Source organism: Pelodiscus sinensis, chromosome 7 (genome assembly GCF_049634645.1).
Source record: "Pelodiscus sinensis isolate JC-2024 chromosome 7, ASM4963464v1, whole genome shotgun sequence".
NCBI lineage: Eukaryota > Metazoa > Chordata > Testudines > Trionychidae > Pelodiscus > Pelodiscus sinensis.
This window is the reverse complement of record NC_134717.1, coordinates 61,686,501-61,707,162: the sequence shown is the minus strand read 5'-3', so window position 1 is coordinate 61,707,162 and position 20,662 is coordinate 61,686,501. Positions and strand designations below refer to the sequence as shown.

The window sequence follows — 20,662 nt, the reverse complement described above, 5'->3', positions numbered from 1 at the left end:
GTGCTGTGCTCTGCTTTCCTTTGTCTCATTACTTTTCTTCTCCTCTTGTTTCTTTTTTCCTTCTCTTCTTTTCTATCCTTGCCTGGAGTTGTGTTTGTGCATTTTTTGTTTTTCTTCTTATGGCTGCACTGGAAATGCTGTAGAGATCTAGTGTAAGATTCGGAGTTAACAACAGTGATGCTGCCTTTTTTGACGGAAAAGCCAAATCCGTGTTTGCCACCCTACTTGTGTTTAGCAGACCTTGTTGTTGGCAGGCAGAGTTGGAATGGAGACGCTTTACAAATTTCTATGGTAAGATGATTTCATACTGAGGCTGTCGCCTTCAGTGTTGCACTTAGTAAGAATATTATTGTTGGTGAAACAGAACAAAAAGTTGTTGAATGCTTCCAGCCTAGCAGCACTGTGAAGGGCTGTCCTGTTTGCCAGCCCCAGGGGCTGTTGTGATTTAAAAATGGATTGTTCTCCGACAGCAGCTGGAGTGACCACGGAGCAGTGCAGTGCCTGGCCTGGTGGAGCTATTGGAGTTGGTGTACAGCTCCGGCCCCATCACACCTCATGGACACATGCAGTTCCAAACTGTGACAGAACGATATTCCGCGCAGCCACCCTGAAAATGGCTTTCACGTCCCACGATGCGCCTCTCCCCCTTCAGGCTGAGGAATGGAGATCTCAGCAGAAGACATTATATTTAATAAACTAAATCAGCCCTCGGGGATGCCCCTTTGAGTTGCTGCCAGAGCTGCTGGGGTTCATCAAAAGCACATGCATTCCCCATCAAGTGCTGAAGAATTGGACTTCAACATTTCGTTGCTAGGACAACAGTCTCCCCTTCAGCTTAAGCCTTTGCTGAAGTTGTTTCTAAAACTGCACCTACTTAAGAACATGGTCCAGATCTTTTGAATAATATACAAAATATTGGGTCTTGTTACTGATCTTCATAAACAAAGCCCTTGGTTGCTAGAGACTCAGGTGTGTTGCTGTTGGGTTGCTGGTCTGTGCTGAGTTATTGTAATGTTGAGTTTCAGGTGGTCTGTGCTCATTTGTCCTGGAAATAAATTGTGTATAGGAGGATATGGTCAGGGCTGATAGTGGCAAACTTTTGCCCTCAGTTAGAGGATGTGACGTGGAAGTGATTCGCTTGATCCACACAGACTGTAAGTCATGATTCACAGCATGTCATTCACTCGGCTGTTCACAACCGGGTGCAAATGTGGCTACTTGCTGTCACGTAGGCCGGGTCCGGAGTGTGGCACCATACCATGTCCAACTCAGCCTCTTATCATGTGCTGACTAACAAAGGATGGTCTGTTTTGGAAGCCAGAGCAAGATCTCTTTGGCTTCTACTACAAACCATGAATCTGGTGTCTCCACCCAAATATGGACCAACGTTTACCCGCTATAAATGTCATGGACAAGCATTTAAGGAGCCGTGCTTTATGTTATGTCAGAGTGAGGAATAGAACTCCCTTCTGCGTGCTCTTCTGGAGCCAAACAGCTTGGAGGGTTTCAATAAGATGAGACAAACCGGTGTGAATTATTCCAGCCGCTGCTGCTGCTGCTGCTACAACATAGGCAGGATAAAAATGTCCAGGGCTTTCAATCCTCATGTGTCAGTCGTAAATTCATCCCCGGATAAGCTCAGGAAGCAACATAACTACTGGGCTATATGATTGCACTATTGGATGCTTCGTGGGGGATATTTATACCTTTCTTTGAATAGCCCAGTGCTAGAAAAAGACTTTTGGACTAGATAGAATTTACCAGTCTCTTTCTGTGTCAATGTTTATGTTCTTCCCATATGTCTTCCCAGGCCTTGGGAGCAGTTCCTATATCTAGGCTCCTGTGTGGGGAGCTCATGGCTGCCAAGCTTTTGTGTCAAGCTGGAAACAGTCATTTAACATACGATATAAGGGCAACCCTGTCCTCCAGATACCGTCTCCTACTCTGGAACTGGTATGTTGGAGAGGAGAGCCGGGTACAGTTCTTGTCAGAGCAGCGTCTTCTTTCTCACGAAGGGTCATTTCTGCAGGGGTCTGGTGTAGAAGGATGTTCCTGAGAACAGGGATGCTAATGACACTCCAGTTACATGGACAGAGCGGAGAGGAGGCTTCCTGACATATTCGTTGGCTGGCTTATGTCGGTGAGGGTGTCTCTACACAGCACAGTTATTTCAGAATAACTTTCCTGGTGTCTACACAGCCAAACCGAAATCGAAATAGCGGAGCGCTTATTTTGAATTTGGTAAACCTAATTCCATGAGGAATAGTGCCAAATTCAAAATAGCTAAATCGAAATAGCGCTGTGTAGATGCTTATTTCGAAATAGGGGGCCTCCAGCCCTTCCCAGGGTGCCCTGGTGGCTACTCTGGGCACAACCAGGAAAACTCTTCGGTTTCCGCCCCCAGCCCCAGAGCCCTTAAAGGGGTAGACTCTGGCCACAGTGCCTGTGCCAGCTGCAAGCCTGCCAGCCCAGAGCCAGCAGTCCGTGCACCTGGCCCAGCATGAGCCAGAAACCCAGTGGCACCCAGCCCTTCACCGGTCCCCAGGAGCAGGCTGGCAGCTCCCAGGAGCCTGCCAGGGGCCACAAAAGGCGGGCACCTTCCTGGTCTAGTGTGGAGATCGTGGACCTCATTGAGGTTTGGGGGGAGGCCTCCAATGTCCACAATCTCCACACTAAACACAGGAATGCGGCTGACTGCAGGCTGATGGCTGACAGCCTGGCCATCAAAGGCCACGCACGCACCCAGGAGCAGGTGCGCATGAAAATAAAAGAGCTGCAGCAGGCCCATGCCAGGGCCTCTGGGGGCAGCCCCCAACCAGGGGCTGACCCATATCCCTACCCCTATTACGATGCCCTGGACTGCATCCTGGGGGGTCAGACGGTCCGTGCCCCCCAGGTGGTCATCGACCCTGGGGCACAGGGTCCTGCCCATGACACCCAGGAGGAGGAGGATGGCCAGGAGCCGCAGGAGCCTGGAGGGAGTGTGCCCTGCACCCAGGACCCCTGAGCCATCCCAGCAAGCCTGTCGCCAGTGTCATCCGAGGCTGGGGAGGCATCGACATGTGAGTGCCATCACTGTCCCCTTATGCGGGGGGAGGGGGACCAGGGACCATGCCTGTGGGTCTTGCTGACCACGGAGCACTCAGAAACCTGTGCATATGCCGTGCCACCCTGGGCCCTGGCCTGTTACCCACATGCGTGTATGTATGAAGGCACATGACATGCACCTGACCCCAGGGAGGGACACTGCACCATGCCCTCCCTCCACAAGCCCCCTCTACACAGAGGCAGGGCACATCTCCCCTTTCCCCCAACACCCACATTATATACAGCACAGGGGCCAGCTCACACTCTGGGGATAGCAGGACATGATGGTGCGGAGACCTGCTGTCCTTGCCTTGCAGAGGGGGGCTGGGCTTCACTCACTGTGTCCCCAGGGAGAACTGACCACTTCTCGTGTTTCTCCACAGCCGCAGCAGCTGCGAGTGCAGGGTGCACCACCCTGCCCAGGGCACCCTCCTGCACCCGGGCCCTCAGCAGGCTGACCTGGAACCAGGAGGAGTATCAGTGGTAGCACCTGGAGCTCCTGCGAAGGCAGGTCTTCTGCCAGGAGCACTGGGTGCAGGAGACCTGCAGCTGCGGCGGGAGAGCTTGCAGGAGCTGCTTGACCAGGGTGTGTCATCTGCGACCACCTGCAGACCCTGGTGCAGAGATTGCTGCCGCTCCAGCCCCTGTGGCCGCCCCAGCTTTCTCTCCTCCTCCCACTCCTGCTCCCTCTCCTGCTTCTTCCTCCCCCGCTTCCCACCCGCTCCACCCTCCATACCTGCTCCGTGCCCCGGGATGCCGAGGCCTCTGCACCCGCAGTGCTGGGAGACAGGTGGACCAGCAAGACCCCCAATCCTGAGCTTATCCTTCCCTTCTTCCCCTTGCCTCCCCCTTCCAGCTCCCTCCTCCCAGGTTTACCCCTCCCCTCTCCCGCCCTCATTCCCCCTTACCCCAGTTATGGTCAATAAAGAGAGTTTGTTTTTGGCAACACATGTGTTTTTACTGTACATCAGGAAGGGGGTTAGGGAGGGGGAAGTGAAAGGACGTGAGGGTGGACTAAGGCATAAGGCCCCAGTGGGGCACGCCAGGGAGACTTCACTCCTCTGGGTGGAAGCTCTACCGCAGGGCCTCCAGGATACGGACAGCTCCCCCGATGGGCCCTCCTGGCTGGCAGCTGTGCGGGGCTATGCATAGAAGCCAGCCAAGTGGTCAGCCTCTGCCATCCAGGCTGACAGGAAAGCCTCCCCCTTCCTCTCGCACAAATTATGCAGCACACAACATACTGCCACCACGTGTGGAATATTCCACTCGGAGAGGTCCAGGTGGGTGAGGAGGCATTTAAATCAGGCCTTCAACCAGCCAAATGCCCCCTCCTCCATGATGCGGGCCCTTCCGAGCTTGGCATTAAAGGCCTGTCGGGAGGGGTTGAGGTGTCCCGTGTAGGGCTTCATGAGCCAAGGTTGTAGTGGGTAGGCTGCATCCCCCACCAGGCACACAGGCACGTCCACATCCCCAATCCTGATGTGGCAGTCGGGGAAGAAGGTCCCAGTGTGCAGCCCGGTTGTGTGCTTTGCTGGACCGACCCACGTTAATGTCCATTAACTGGCCCTGGTGGTCAGACACAGCCTGCAGAATGACCAAAAAGTATCCCTTCCGGTTTATGTTCAGGGCGGCCTGGTGTTCCAGGGCACGGATGGGGATGTGCGTCCCATCGATTGCCCCCCCCCCCCGCAATTGGGGAAGCCCAGGGCGCCAAACTCCTTGATCACCGCGTCCAAATCAGTGAGGCAGATGACTCTGTCGACCAGCTCTCTATTGATGGCCTTGACCACCTGCAGAAGGACGCACAAAACCACCGAAAGTCACTCGGATGCCAGGGTGGCTGAGAGTGCTCCTTCCCCGCCACTGCCCCATGCCCCCACTCCCAGAAGCAACCCCCCTGCAATCCTGGCCAATGTGGGCAGTCCATAGTGTGGCTAGGACAGACCAAACCCTCCCGGGGAGGGGACTTTCACCATCTCCCCCCCCCCTTTCCCTAGGGCAGCCCGTACCCTCCTTGCACCCCACCCCTCCTGGCACAGTGGTTGGAGACTGCCATACCTGCATGAGCACTGCTCCGACGGTGGATCTCCCCATGCCGAACTGGTTCACCATGGATCGGTAGCTATCCAGAGTGGAGAGCTTCCAGAGGGCGATGGCCACACACTTGTGAAGGGGGAAGGCGGGCCTCGTGCGTGTCCCGTTGCCGCAGAGCAGGGGCGAGCCACTCGCAGAGCTCGAGGAAGGTGTCTTTCTTCATCCTGTAGTTCTGGGTTCATTGTTGGTCTCCCCAGCGCTCCAGGACGATATGGTCCCACCAGTCGCTGCTGGTGTCAAGACGCCAGATGCAGCGGGGCACGCTGGCATCCGGGCAGTGCTGCTGCCAGGCAGTCTCCAGAAATTGCAGCCAGGCTCGCAGCAACGTGTCCAAAATGAGCACCAGAGTGCCCGGGGCAGCTCTGGCTCCATGGTACCGAGTGCTGTGGTGTCCCGAGTCAGGGCAACCACAGCAGACAGAGAGAAAAATGCTTTGCTGTCCCTCAGTGAAGTAGGCAGGCAAGCAGGGAAAGCTGAGAACCGGCTGTCCAGGGGGGTCCCTTTAAGTACAAGCCTCACAAAGCAACTACTGACCTGATGCTCTGCTGGAACCGGTTTCAGCTGTCTTTAAATGTGATTAGCGTCCAATCATTGTGGACAAGCTATTTCAAAATAGCAAAACGCTATTTCAAAATGCATTTTGTGTGTAGACGCGTTATTTCAAAATAAGATATTTCGAAATAACGCTGTAGTGTAGACATACCCTAAGTTATAATTGCTATTGGTAGAAGAGTGAAAGGAGCCATGAGGCAAACTGTGAGGAAGTGAGGATTCACCCAGACTTACTGCTACGCAGGCGGCGGTTTATACTCCAGAGAAGGGAGAAAAGGCCAGATCCTCAAAATAGGGATGTTACATTTAGTTTAATCAACTAATTGATGGAATTTCCTTGTTCATGTTCTCTCTTCCAGCCCATCACTTTATCGTGGTCACTGCGTGCCATGAAGCAGACTATGGCCAGCTGATGGAGGATTACTGCCTAAGCCAGTTTAAATTTGAGATGGAGGTGATAGGGCAGAAGCTGTGGTGTGACTGGGACGAGACAGCAGAGTAAGTGCCTTGTTGCTCTTCTTTCCCGCCCTGTCCAATCTCACAAAGCAGGGTGTCCTGGGCCAGTGAAAGTTACCCACGGGGTCTTGTTTTCAAGCTGTCTCTCTTAGGGTTAGCACTCTCCTGCCTGAACACCACATGCCCAAGGGGAAACGGGTCACACCTTTGCCCAGTCACCAGTGCAGTGTTTATCAGCTGCACGAAGGAAGATCACATGGTGATTACCATGTACCTTTGACCCAATTGATGTAGCATAATAGTACTACGCATTGTTGTTCAGAACGTTGCTTCTGAAGAAGAGACAGCAGTGTGCTGTATTATACAACAAACTGTATTACACTGCTTTACAACTGCTGTCAGTTTCCAGAAACTCACTTCAATGCATTACAAATTTTGTAGCTTATTTTCCCATCACTGCTGAAGAGAAATGTCTTGCATACTTTTCTGAATCTATTTCTGTTCTTTCTCAGCTGCCTATCACTTCCATAAGTAAGTGTATCAACAATTCTGTCTGTTTCTCTCTTGCCTTTCTGCCAGTAGGAAATAGCCCTGAAGATGTTGATTTATTTTAAAATAGAACGAAATGGATTGTATCTGGAGTGTGTTTGAGCTATTCCTAACAGGCATGTCTAAAAGCCTGAGTTTGTTTTATCAGGAAATGGGAACATAAAAACAACCATGCTGAGTCAAACCAATGGTCCATCTACCCAGTATCCTGTCTTCTGACCATTGCCAATATCATGTGCTTCAGAGGGAATGAACAAAACAGGCAATTACTGATACATCCCCCGTCATCCACTCCAGACTTCTGGCAGTCAGAGGCTAGGACACCCAGAACATGGAGTTGCATCCCTGGCTATCTTGGCTAATAGCCATTGATGGACCTAACCGCCATGAACTTATCTAGTTTTTCTTGAACCCTGATATAGTCTTGGCCTTTACAGCATCTCCTGCCAGCAAGTTCCAAATGGGACTGGGTGTTGTGTGAAGAAATACTTACTTTTGTTTGTTTTAAACCTGCTGCGTGACAACTTAATTTGGTGACCCCTGGTCTTGTGTTATGAGAAGTAAATAACACTTGCTTATTTACTTTCTCCACACAGTCATGATTTGATAGACCTGTTATATACACCACGGCTACGTCTACACTGGCACCCTTTTCCAGAAATGCTTAAAATGGAACAGTTTTCCGTTATAAGTATTTCCGGAAAAAGCGCGTCTACATTGGCAGGATGCTTTTCCGGAAAAGCACTTTTCCCAGAAAAGCGTCTGTGGCCAATGTAGACGCGCTGTTCCGTAAAAAAGCCCCGATCATCATTTTTGCGATCGGGGCTTTTTTACAGAAAAGACTACTGTGCTGTCTACGCTGGCCCTTTTCCGGAACAGTTTTTCTGGAAAAGGACTTTTGCCCGAACGGGAGCAGCATAGTTTTTCCGGAAAAACATTAACAATTTTACAGTAGATTGTCATTGCTTTTCCAGAAAAGCAAGCGGCCAGTGTAGACAGCTGGCAAGTTATTCCAGAAAAGCGGCTGCTTTTCCGGAATAAGTGGCCCAGTATAGACACAGCCCACTAGTTTTGTCTCTTTCCAAAGCTGCAAAATCCCAGTCTTTTTAATCTCTCCTCAGATGGAAGCTGTTCCATACACGCAATCATTTTTCTTGCCCTTCTCTGTACCTTTTCCAACTCCAGTATATCTTTTTTGAGGTGGGGGGGACCACAGTTATATGTAATATTCAAGATGAGGGCACACCAGGGATTTATATAGTGGCATTATGGCATTTTCTGCCTTATTATATATCCTTTTCCTAGTGGTTCTTCGGATTGTATTAGCTTTTATTGACTGCTGCTGCACACAGAGTGAATGTTTGCAGAGAACTATCCATAATGACTCTAGACCTGTCTCTTGAGTGGTAACAGCTAATTTAGATTCTGTCATTTTGGGACTGGAATTATGAGATAGTTTTCTATCATGCATTGCTTTGCATGTACCAACATTGAATTCCATCTGCCCTGTCACTCAGTGTTTCTGAGAATTGTTTGTAACTCTTTGCAGTTTGCTTAGGACTTCTCTGCCTTGAGAAATTTTGTTTTGTCTGGGAATTTTGCCACTGGAGATGTTACCTTGTGTATCAAAGATGGACATACATTCATTGACCTTGAGATGGAAAAAGGAGACACATTTGTTGGAAGCCTTTGGGTAAGGATAAAAGGGGTGAAAACCCAGGGTGATGTCCCGGTAAGGGCTATTTCCTTGCTGTGCAGGAAGTAGCTATTACAGCTCCCGTTGACTGTGGGAGTCTCCCACTGAATCACTGGCAGTTGGAGACGGCCCACGACATCTGTTCACACCAGCAGAATACTTTGCTATCTTGGGAAATACAAACTCTTTTTTTTCCTTTTGAGGTATTAATATCAAGGAACAAGTCTGGCTTTTTTATGCCTAACTGGATGGTGTAGGATAGGTTTTTCTTTCCTTTCACTTGGAAATGTTTAAGACTCTGCATTGGAGGGAAAGCAGTATGTTCTCCCAAGCAGGCTCATCTGGTTAGACGAAGTACCATGTGACCTTCCGAATTTCACAGTGATGGGCATTCTGGCTTCTCAGGCATTTTCAGAGGACGCGGGTGGCGGGACCGCCCAGACGCACCACCCACGTTCTTCGCGGCGAGAAAAGCCACTCCGCGTCTCCCTGGTCTGCTGGGGAAGCTCCCCCAGCAGACCAGGGAGATGCGGAGCAAAGCTGCGGAGGACGCGGGTGGCGGGACCGCGGCGCGTCTCGGCGGTCCCGCCGCCCACGTCTCCCTGGTCTGCTGGGGGGGGGGGCGCAACAAGTGCGCCTCCCCCCCAGCAGACCAGGCTTTTCTCGCCGCGGAGGACACGGGCGGCAGGAAAAAGCCTGGTCTGCTGGAGGGGGGGCGCACTAGCTGCGCCCCCCCCCCCCCCCCGGCAGACCAGGGAGATGCGGAGCAGCTTTTCTCGCCGCGGAGGATGCGGGCGGCGGGACCGCTGCGGCACGTCTCGGCGGTCTGCTGGGGGGGGGGGCGCAGCTAGTGCGGGGTTCCCTCACCCCGTTCGTAAGTAGGGATCCGACATAAGTCGGATCCACGTAACCCGGGGACTGCCTGTACTCTGATTGGTGCAGCTGTCTTTCAATGAGGGCTGCCATTTTACTGATGAAACTAGGCATGAAGTCTAGTAGTTTCAGGCTGAGAATTTAACAACACAATTCTTGACAACAACTTGTGTCATTCATGTTCCATGTTTGGTGATGTTAAGCTCTTTCAGACCAGATCCGTAGAACTGGTGCTTTTTACTATTTGTTTTTCCAATGATGCATTTTTTTCTACTGATTCATGTTTCTTGATCATTAGAAGAAACAATTAAAGTATCTCATATATTACATTGCAGTTTTCTGCCAAGCCCTCTGTTTGTAATCAAAGTCAGTAATTCAAATCCAATTTATAAAATATTAGAAACAGAGATGCAGTCTGTTTCTCTCCTGGAACATCCTGCCATGTTGTTTGGATAATAATAAAATAAGTATCTTTAGTTTGGATTGAAATAAATCAACGAGAAGAGGAAGAACATTGAATCTGTAGAACACACTGTCCTGACTTCACAATAAATCACTGGAGATGTGCTTTGTTATATTTCTTTCCCTTTGTGATCAGTGAAATTCCAAAGTGCCTCAGTGTTGCAGACAAGGTGATTTTGGTAAAATATCCAAACACGAGCAAGTAGCAGCAGGGAACCTCGTTCCTAATACTTGCTTATACCCACGTTCAATCTTTAGTGGACGCATCTTCCACCTTTCTCCCCAACACCTTCACATGTAACTATATGGTGCTCTCATAGTACCACTTAAAATTTATGATTATTTATTATTGGTATTGCTGTGGTACCTGAGACCTTGTTGCATTAGGCATTTTGCAAATGACAGTACCTGCCTTGAAGCACTTGCTGTTTTAGACAGCAAGACAGACAAAGACTCTGATGTCTCAGAGGGGCAGCTTGTTAGTCTGCAACTTTAAAAACAATGATTAGTCCTGTGGTTCCTCAGAGACCCAAAAATATATTCATCAGATGAATTGTGGGCTTTACCCATGAAAGCTCATGGTACTGTATGCATTTTTGTGAATCTCTAAGGTGCCACAGGACCCCTCATTGTTTTTAAAGACTTGGAAGGGAAACCAGTGCCCAAAGAGATGAAGTAACTTGCCCAAGGTCACCCGGCAGGCTGTGGCAGAGCCAGGAACATAATCCTGGGTTTCTGAGTCCTTTACTAACAAGCACTGTCGGAACTGATCCACTAATTACCCACTAATTCATAGGATACCTCTGACATCTGGGAAGGTCCAGAGGCAAGAATAGCAACTGACTTGTGCTCCTCACACAAGGCTGAGGATTTTGTGCCCCACAGTTGTGAGGGGAGGCAGAACCACCCACCTCTGATATATTTGATGGAAAAAGCTGACCCAGAAAGGAAAATGGATTTTTCCCCGTATAACTTATGTCAGGATGTACCATTTCCAGGGCAGGGGTGTTCAGGATTGTCCTCCAAAGCCCACTGACTTCGGTAGTTGCAGCCTTGCTGGAGAAGATCTGCCTTATTAGCTCCCAGACGTACTGCGTTAAATACTCTGGCTCTAGTACTGTGAGCTTGGCATCTAGGTATTTCTTTTTCAATGCACTTTCCAGAGCTATTGCTTCCAGTCCTATGCCCATGCTAGCATGGCTTTTATTGATCTGTATTGACGCAGAGGGAGGGGAAAGAACATTTATAACCAATGACTGTTCTGGAGAAAACACAATTTTTCCCCAGTAAAGTTAATATAGGAAATCAGCAAGGAAAAATAGAACCCACCGTTAGCCCTTCTTTCCAACATTCATTTTCCCCTATTACAAGCACCTAACATCGTATTAATGTAGAGACTCTGGAGTATTTTTTTCAATAAAGCAAAGTGTAAAAATAAGATCTTACTATCCTCAATACAATAGAGCAGGTTGAAATACATGTCAATGCTATTTAAAAAAAGTATATTGTAAAAAACTTATTTTAAAAAAAAAGAATACCATTCCTCCCACCCTCAATATTGTAAACATTTTTACTTTCAAAAACAGCTTCAGTTTCTCCTCCCCTTTTTTACTCTCACTCTCCTTTTTTCATGACAAAATGGGAAAAGGGGTCATAAAAGCAGAGGGAATTAAAACAGTTTGGTTAAAAAATTCAAATCAGAAAATTTGAAAAAAGAAATTGTTTTGCAAAAACTATTATTGTATAAAAAGCCATTTTTCTTTTTTAATTTATGTAAGAAGTTTTAACAAGTTTACAAGTTCTTTCCATGTAAATATCAGAATTAAAACAATTTCATAACAGATAGCTTTTGTTTAAAGAGACATTACACAGATATATACTTACTGATTCTTTCTGTTTCACAGTGTTGTTACCATGTTTCAGTGTGAACATCATTACAATACCCATGTCAGTTGCAGTGATTGTAATGAATTGAGTGAAATCACTCTAAACACATATATAACTGACTAGGCATGTCTAGCAAATGTTAATATTAAAAAGATAGGTGTGCTTGTTTTGTTTTTTGCAGGTGAATGTACTTTGAATACTGGAAAAAAGGTAACCAAATATCAAAATATTTCTCTGTCCTCTGGCCACTTTGCTAGATGTGTAATTAGCATGTTAATTTTTCCAAAACCTCCCATATTTTTGAACCATTCTTCTGTGATAGGGCAGGGGTTTTTTTGTTCCAATAAGAGGCTACCAATAGCTAAGCAGCTCCTAGAACAGGAAAAATTAATTCTTCATTCCTTTTTGTGTGGCTTCTTTCCACTAGAAAGCTCCTGGAGGATTAATCAAAAAATCATTTGGCAATGAAAATCCTATAGTTTATTATATAAAGTTATGGATTGAACAAAGAACACTCTCTAATGACTGGACATGTTTATCAAATATACTTCAAAATTTCTTCTTTCACCAACATTTCTCCCACATTTCTTCCCATTCTTTCTGTCTATTTTTATATTTAACTTGAGTGGTCTGGGTACCCTCAAAACTGTATCTTAAAGAGATTGTCGTTTATTATGCTCTGTGCTGAGATTGCTGGTTCTCTTTTTCAGGATCAAACAAATTCCTCTGGGGTAATTTGTCTTTCTAGATAATTTCCCCAGTGTTGCATGAACACTTTCTTTGGCTAGAAAGCTGTCTGCAAAGATTGATTAGAAATTAGTTATTTTCATGTTTCCTAACTGACCAGATGCCATTGCGTCTATTATAATCGGCTTGAGAAACACAGTGCCTGACTTGAAAACAGAAATAGTTGGGGAGAATGGACCAGTTAAAGTTAGCTTTGATCTTTAAATGAGTTAGAAAAATGTCTTTATAGATAGCTGGCATGCTGTGTGGGAGAGCCATAGGATTGTGATTCAATCTTTGAAGCACTGGTTTGCAGTTTGGGTTAGGGGCTGGATCATTTGCAGTGCGTGTCAGTGGCAAGGGAAAAGACCTTTATTTAATCTCTAGTTCTATCTTAAACCCAGCCAGTAGCTTTTGATAAAGGACGTATGTAACTTTCCGGAGGGTGGGAGTTTTTATTAATCCACGGTAGCTTAACCATGTTCAGATTTTCACAGTTTTCTTCTTTACTAACTGCCCAATGTTTGGCTGCTCAGCACACTGCCAGTCCACTGCTGCTTACGAGGTGGCTGGCTTTACGGCACCATAGACTTTTTGAAGCAGCTAGTTTAAACTTGCTCAATGGACCTGTACAGCTAATCTGCTCTCACTCTTGGTATTTATAAAAGGCCATTTTTCATTTTTTAAAAGAGATTTAGAATACATTTTTCAAGCAGCTTTAACAACTTGCTCCCTTTTCTCTGACATCACAGCAGTGGTCTTTGCCCCCATAGCTACGTCATGGCGTGTACTCTGGGATTGCTCTCTGCACTTTTATCTTCCAGGTGGTTTCTACTAAGCGTGTTATCTCTGAGTCATTGGCAAATGTTGGGAACTTTCAGCATTTCATTTGATTGCATGAGCCCCTTTGTTCAGTATGAACCCAGAATTACCTGGTCGATTGGCAGTGCTCTTTAATTCCTAAGTAGGAGAGAATCCGTGCCTCCTTAGATGTACTTGGGAATGCTGAGGAAAAAGCTTAGCTATTGATCTGTACAAATTCCTGTGCAAGGAACTGATGCTGCCCGCTGGTACGCTGATTTTGAATGCTTGCCTTACTCAGTGTTTCTCAGGGTGTGTGTATATAGGGCATGGCAGTTAAGGTAAACTTCTTTTTTTTTTGCCACAGCCTGATTTAGGCCAGGTCAACACTAGAACCAGAAAATTGGCTTACGTTATGCAACTCCAGATACATAAATAATGTAGCTAGAGGAGACATGCTTTAAGCTGAGCTTGGTGCTGTCTTCACAGTGGGAGGTCTATGGGAACAAATGCTCCCGTCGACTTCTCTTACTCCTCATGAGTGCTAGGAGTACCAGCACCAACTGGGGGCACCCTCAGCATTCAATTTAGTGGGCCTTAACTAGACCTGATAAATCGAACACCAGAAGATTGATCTCCCATGCATAAGTATTGACTTGGCCTTCTCCATTTGCTTTGATGTTTGTTAAGGTGAGCATTAGGGAGGGAGCAGCAGAGAGAAGAGAGAGTTAATGTGCATTGTGAGACGAGGGTAAGGGGTGCTGGAATCCAGGGGATCAGTGGAGAAGAAAGGGAAGCAAAGAGTGAGTGGAGGGGAAGCCACATGGGAGGAGCACTGACCAGGCCAAGGAAAAGAGGGAAGGTTCCTGAAGAACAGTGTGGTAGCTGAGAGTCCCAGAGAAGGAATGGGGGCTGCTGGTACCGGCTAGAGGTGATTAAGACAGCGAGGGAAGCTGCACAGATTGCGTGGAGATGTCTTGGAAAATGTCCACACAAACCAGCCCAAGTCCATAGGGCACCTGTCAGGTTGGTTTATTGACTCAGACATCTGTCTGAGTGGATTTATTGGGGGAATGTGTCTGCTTTATCCTGGAGGCATTTGTTCAGAGTGCACTTTGGTCAGCATGTGGTGTATTTATTTAAATTTATTTTAAAATATGCACAGAGAATGTTTCAGCCTAGAAATAAATAAATAGAGCAGTCCTGGCATTTGCAAATCTATAGTTGATGGAGGCTTGTAATAGCAGCCAGAGGGTACCACTGAGAGTGTCAAATCTGGCTGAGCTCAAAAGAGATTGAATGTAAGTTTCTCTTCAATCTGTCAATTATATCTTCATTACCGGCTGCAGGAGCACCAAGAGGGGAGATTTGGCTGGTAACAGCCGCCTTCTGTTTCTCGCATGCCTCCCACTGGGCACGATCCCTGCTTATTTTACAAACACAGGAGCAGATTCTGCACAGGGAGAGAAAAGCTGTGGGGCAGGGGGACCTATCTCCATCTTCGAGAGCCCACATGGGGGGCAGAGAGGATCCTGGTGGGCTAGAATGGCAGGGCCACGAGCGAGTGTAGACACTAAAAGGGGGACAGAGAAGAACCATTGCCCCATCCAGAGGGTGGGTCAGGGCTGGCTCTGCCCCAGGGTCATGCCAGAAGAGTTTCCACACCTCGGTGTGGGCGGACACTTCCTGCCATGATGTCCTCTGCAGACAGGATGCCTCCAGCACTGCCAGTGGGGTGGTGCACCCTGCTCCCGTTGGTCAGGGAAGCCAACCCCTTCAGCTGAGATACAAGCACTGCACAGGCTTGCCGAAATGCAGTCACATCTAAGGTAAGCCATGGCTGCAGCCTCACGGGGCCCAGCGACTCGGCCCAGCAGTGTGAGTCAGGCAGACAGGTGCAGTTGAAGCAGGTGTGCGTTCCTAGACGTCAGTGCTGAATCCCCAGGAATGCAAGTGACGGCTCGGGGGAATTGCTCCTAGATGGCTTGCCGCTAGCTGTAGGCCTCTCTTATCTCCTGGGGAAGCTAGATATTCTGCAAGGAGCGCTCAGATCTAAATGCACAGCCTCTGTGCCCTTTATTGATAAGGCCCCTGATCAATAAGCAGCCAAAGGCAGCGAAGTGACAGCGTAAGGCAAAGTGCCTGTAGACTGCAAATGGACCGGTCCCTTGGCAGGTGGTTGTGTTCCCCACAGCTCCCATTTGCACGAAGGGAGAGCCCCGGACAAGCGCACAGGCCCTGGCAGGTCAGCCTGGAGCACAGCTCCTCACCCACGGCGCATGGGTGAAAGAAACCGCAGGCTTGGTCGTGGTGACACTCACTCAAACGCGCCTCCTCTCATGGCCGGGTCTGGCTCCTGGCTCTGCCATTTAGGTCAAGAGTTGCAAAGCCCCCTCTTCCCTCCACGCAGGTTTATTGTTCCCCTTCAACATTGTGCTCCAGCCCCTTTGACATCAGTGTGGGAGATCCGCGGCTGGCATCAGTCAGCGCAGGTCCACTGACATCAGTGCAGCACCACCAATTCTCTTTGGCTGAGGCTGGCCCAATGGGGCTAGTCATCTCTGTAAGTGCTTGCAGGATCTGCCTGTACTATCTTAGTGGTACTAAGGCTGGCATTGAATCCCATGTTTTCACTGGGAGGTCTTTGCATTAAGTAGGACTGGCATCTGGGGCCCCATGTATAGTCTAGCATTTGGAGAGAGGCATTTAAATTCATTCTCAGCTAGGCTGAGATCAGCTATACGGAGAGAAATGTCTGTCCAGAGCTTTCCTTCCTCCAGCCGTGGCTCTGAGTTGCAGAATTTCCTGTTTAAAATGCAAATTAAAATAGGAACATTTTGCCATTATTTCTGGGGCTGTCACTGTTTCTTGTGCTTTTGCTTTCAGGTCTGTGACTTCTTGTGTAGAGCGTTCAAGTATGAAATACCAGTTGGTTCAATTATTTGTCACCTGACTGAAAACAGCTGGCATGACATGATGGATAAATTGATTCAGTCTTTTCCATTAGAGGCTTTCGTTTTCAGTGGCAAGTCTTTGCATCTTCATTGGACCCCCCAGATCTGCCCTGATATTTGGATCCTAACGTTGCATTGTACGGCTTTGTGCACCATTCATTGTTCTTCTCTGGGCCACGTTTCTGTAGAGATACAGGAAGCTTTAGGGACTCCAATAGTGAACTGTAGTCTGTTCTATCGATAATTATTTGTCTTGTGCAGTAGCGTCTACCAGCCCCGTCTTGGACCAGGGCTCCATAGTGCTAGTGCTATACAAACACAGAACAATAAAGCAGTCCCTGGTCCAAACCGCTTACAATCCATGCGTATGATGGTGTTTTAAAAACCTGGCAAGTTAAATGAAGTCCTTTTTGGCAGAGAGAACCTTTGGGCTAATGGGGCTCCAATATTGCAGGCACTTGATGCAGTTTGCAGGAATGACACTGTCACCATCTGTGGAAGCTTCCCTCTCCCTTTTTTAAATGCACCAATTCCATAGGCTCTTGGGGTATTTATGTCTGGCACCTTCCCAGGTGTCAGCAACAGGGGGGAAGGAAGGGTCTCATGAGAAGCCAGTCTCTACTAAGCAAAAGTCATGTGCATTCAGAATGAGTAGTCTTGTACAGTGTGTGGGGGGGAACACTGTTCTTCAGGCCAACCAGCGAGTTTGCCCATAATCGGACAGCTCTGCTGAGTTTTCTTATCATGGCTATTCACTGAAGAGCCATGGTGCTGACAGTAATAGAGATGTAGCCGTGTTAGTCTGGTCTTGCTGAAACATAAAACAGGACTATGTAGCACTTTAAAGACTAACAAGATGGTTTATTAGGTGATGAGCTTTCGTGGGCCAGACCCACTTCCTCAGATGCTGACTGTGTTTTGCAGAGCCACAGTGGAAGCCTGTAAGCAAGGCAGTTGTGATGCACCATGCAAGCTATCAGGAGTGTGAGTTGCAATCAGTGTGCATGCCCCCACCCTGGGAGAACAGGGGAAGGTTTTGTTTTCATAATAAATCTCTTGTAGAAATCAGATTTGAATGTGGTCTCCGTGGAAAAGCACAAATGTTAGCAAATGGAAACACCATGCGGAGATCTCATTAATCTCTAGCCTTACTCTTGATTGGTACTCTTTTCTTATGCCTGTATATATATACCTGCCTCTGGAATTTCCACTACATGCATCTGATGAAGTGGGTCTTTGCCCATGAAAGCTTATGCTCCAATAAATCTGTTAGTCTATAAAATGCCACAGGACTCCTCGTCGCTTATGCGGAAGATCGACACTGCAATGGTCAGTCTTCCAAAGTTGGATTTAGTGGGTCTAGTAAAGACCCACTTAATCAAACTCAGAGGGTGTTTGCTCCTATTGACCTTCTGCTGTGGAGACTTGACGGAAACTCAAATTAAGGTACGTTGACTGCAGCTACATAATGAACATAGCTGGAGTTGCGTATCTTAATTCAAACTTCCCCTGTAGTGTAGCAGCCAAGCCCCAAAGGGACAGTGGTAAAACTCCCACTGATTTCAATGCAAGCAGCATTTGGTCAGTACGGAGAGCTTTGAAATTGCAATGCAGGACGCAAGAAAAAAATGTGCCACAGCAATTGTTGCAAGCCATGAAGAGAACCATAAAGATGACAAGTTACACCAGATTGACTGTGTTTTAAGTATCCTCTTCAAAATAGAATCACGATTGATTATGTTGCATGAAGATATTAATTCTACTGTTGCTAGCTATGTCACCTGCTCCTTGAATTGGAGACTGGGAGGAGAAGTTACCCACAATCTGAGCTGGGAACATTTTTTTTTCAGCCAATAGTAAATTTAGAGCACCATCCATTCACAAGTGTAGGTATAACTCCATGAGCAGCTCCAGCCAAAAATCCCCAAAACATCGGAATTGTTTCTGAGAAAGTCAGAATGGTTCATTTTGGCCATTTCAAAACTACCCATTTAGAAACTTTTAATTTCAAATTGGTATTTTAAATTACCAGCCTCCATGGACTTGAAAGATTAGGTAATTATAAAGGTAGAAAACCCCTGCAAATGAGACAAACAAGCAAAAATCATTATTTCAGGTCAAACAAAATGTTTCTTTCTTGCCAAAACAAAACAAACAAACAAACAAAAAACCCTAAAAAAAGTAAGTTTTGGTATGAACAGAACCTGTTTGATTGGAATATATTGATTTAGGCCCAGAACTGAAAAATAAATGATTATTCGTTGAGCTCTCCATGTGGGGCACAGAACTGCCACATTCACAGAAAGTGCGGCATGTCAAACACACCGCAACCGTCCCTGGGAAAAGAAAACGGCTAATTCTGTTGTGCTGTGCCATTGCTGCTTGGCTCTGTGGAGTCCTACAGGCTCATTATCAGCAGGACAATTCCCTTACGTTACACACACACTTACCGGAATAAATATGAATCCTCAGCGCTTGGGTTGTTCATAATGCAGTTACATTTTAAACAGATGTATCTGTAATTTCAAGACTACAGATGCGCATTTTTTATGTACTAAAGGCCTTTTGCAATTGTGGGTTTCTGTCTGTGTGTTTGTATGTAAAACACTTCAGTTAATTCAAAGCTACTGTTTCGTTATGCAGCTTGGTTTTCATGGTAATGTGACAGACGTTTGTCACAGGAACTCAGCTGTGGATGACTAATTATCCCAAATACCAGCATGACCATTTCTTTTCCATTTAGAAATTGATCAGTGTGGTGATTAATCAGGAAGGGTTAGCTGTGGTCTCTTCTCTAGGGGATTATTTTGAGAAGCCGAGCAGTTAGAATGGTACGGGGAGAATACATTGAAAAGAGGTACAATCTTTCACATTGCCCATGTTGTAGTGCTGTGGCGAACTGCCTTGTGTTCAGCAGCTCGCAGCCTGCTGCAGAGAAGAAGAGGTGAAGAACAGATTTGGTAATGAAGCCACAAGAATTTTAGATAAGCAAATGCAATCAATCAATGTGCAATTTGGCCACCACACCAGGATTAATCCCTTCGCTTCTCATGTGCCAGGCCTTTGAAGCTCAATGAGAATCTTTCCATTCACTGCAGTGGGTTTTGGATCAGACTCTTAGGGTCAAATTCACTTCTGATGTATACCCCCATACAACCCTTCTCTATAAGGGTATGTCTAGACTGCATCCATCTGACGGCAGAGGGATGCAAATTAGGCAGGTTGACATTGCAAATGGGAAGGGATTTAAATATCCCGTGCCTAATTTGCATAAAAATGGCCCTCGCATTTTGCCGACAGTACTTTGTTGGCAAAAAGCGGCAGTCTAGAGGGGGATCTGTCGAGAAAGAAAGCCTTTTTCGACAGATCCTGGAAACCTCCTTGCAGGAGGCATAAGGGATCTGTCAAAAAAGGCTTTCTTTCTCTACAGATCCCCCTCTAGACAGCCGCTTTTTGCAGACAAAGTGCTGAGTTAGCTCCCTTGTCCTTGTCTCTGAGGATCTAATATCTGGGTGATCCCCCAACACACAGCATATTATAGTGACAACCATGCCAGGCAACCTCCTAACTTCTCATGATACACGTTTAGACAGATCAGTGGCTTTCAGCAGATCATCCCCTTCAGGTGCTTGAATCTGGAGGTTCCATTTAAATAAAAAAGTTATTAGCTCTCTTGGTTGTGGAGAAAAGTTTGAAAGTGTGAAGTGAATGCACCTGAAAGGGCCAAAACCAGAAGACAAATAAAAAACCAAGGATCTGTCTTTGTCTGTCTATCTGCCTATCTTACGGGTATTTTGGCTCCTGTCTCTTGACATTCTGGAGCCTGATTCTTTGAGCAACTGGGTTCTTAAACGCTGATTGCAACTTGCAGATTGGTTATATGATTGCACAAGTAGTCAGGCATGCGTTGAAGTAGTAACTCACGCATGTAAACCCTTGATATGCATGTATCCATGGCACCGACATGCACAAGTTAGAGGTGCGGTGTTTCACTTTTGGGGGGAGCTGTGCAGATCCTAGAGGTCGTGACATTGGACTATCTCAGCAATAAACAGCTTTGGCAGTGGCAAGACTCTTGGAAAATGGTTTATTGCTTTGTCCACTCCTCTACCTCCAGAGTTATCCCTTAAATATGGAGCAGGAGGCTGGGACTGGATGCGTGGGAGTGTGTCTCATGACCAGCACGTGATGCCATTAACACACCCGTTCTGTGGACAGTCAGCTGTTTGGATACCTGTTATGGAAGGCTGGAATTTACAACACTTGTCCCGCCCCTCCCCCCAATCCACAGAGCTCTGCAAAGCAAAGACCCAGCTGGTTGAAATGATACTTGGTTAAGAGTTGTGCTGGGGTTTAAATTCAGGACTCGCAGATGTCGAGGATAAATGCTGGCATTCAAAAAGCATCAAGTCAGCACTGCACCCCCTTCCTTCTCTCACTTAGTCCATATCAGTCTTTTCTTGTGACGATTTAGTGTTTATTATTTGTTTTATTATCAGCTGCTGCTTGTATTTACTCTTCCTCC

At 47.1% G+C, this 20,662-nt stretch overlaps 1 protein-coding gene across 1 annotated transcript in view; it reads left to right on the top strand.

Moving 5' to 3' along the window:
- RAMP1 (receptor activity modifying protein 1) overlaps positions 1-20,662 on the top strand; it is a 77,250-nt gene that overhangs the window by 30,034 nt on the left and 26,554 nt on the right. The window contains exon 2 of the mRNA XM_006127409.4: positions 6,093-6,231. Within this exon, the coding sequence (XP_006127471.1) occupies positions 6,093-6,231 (139 nt within the window). The remainder of the gene's footprint in view (positions 1-6,092; positions 6,232-20,662) is intronic.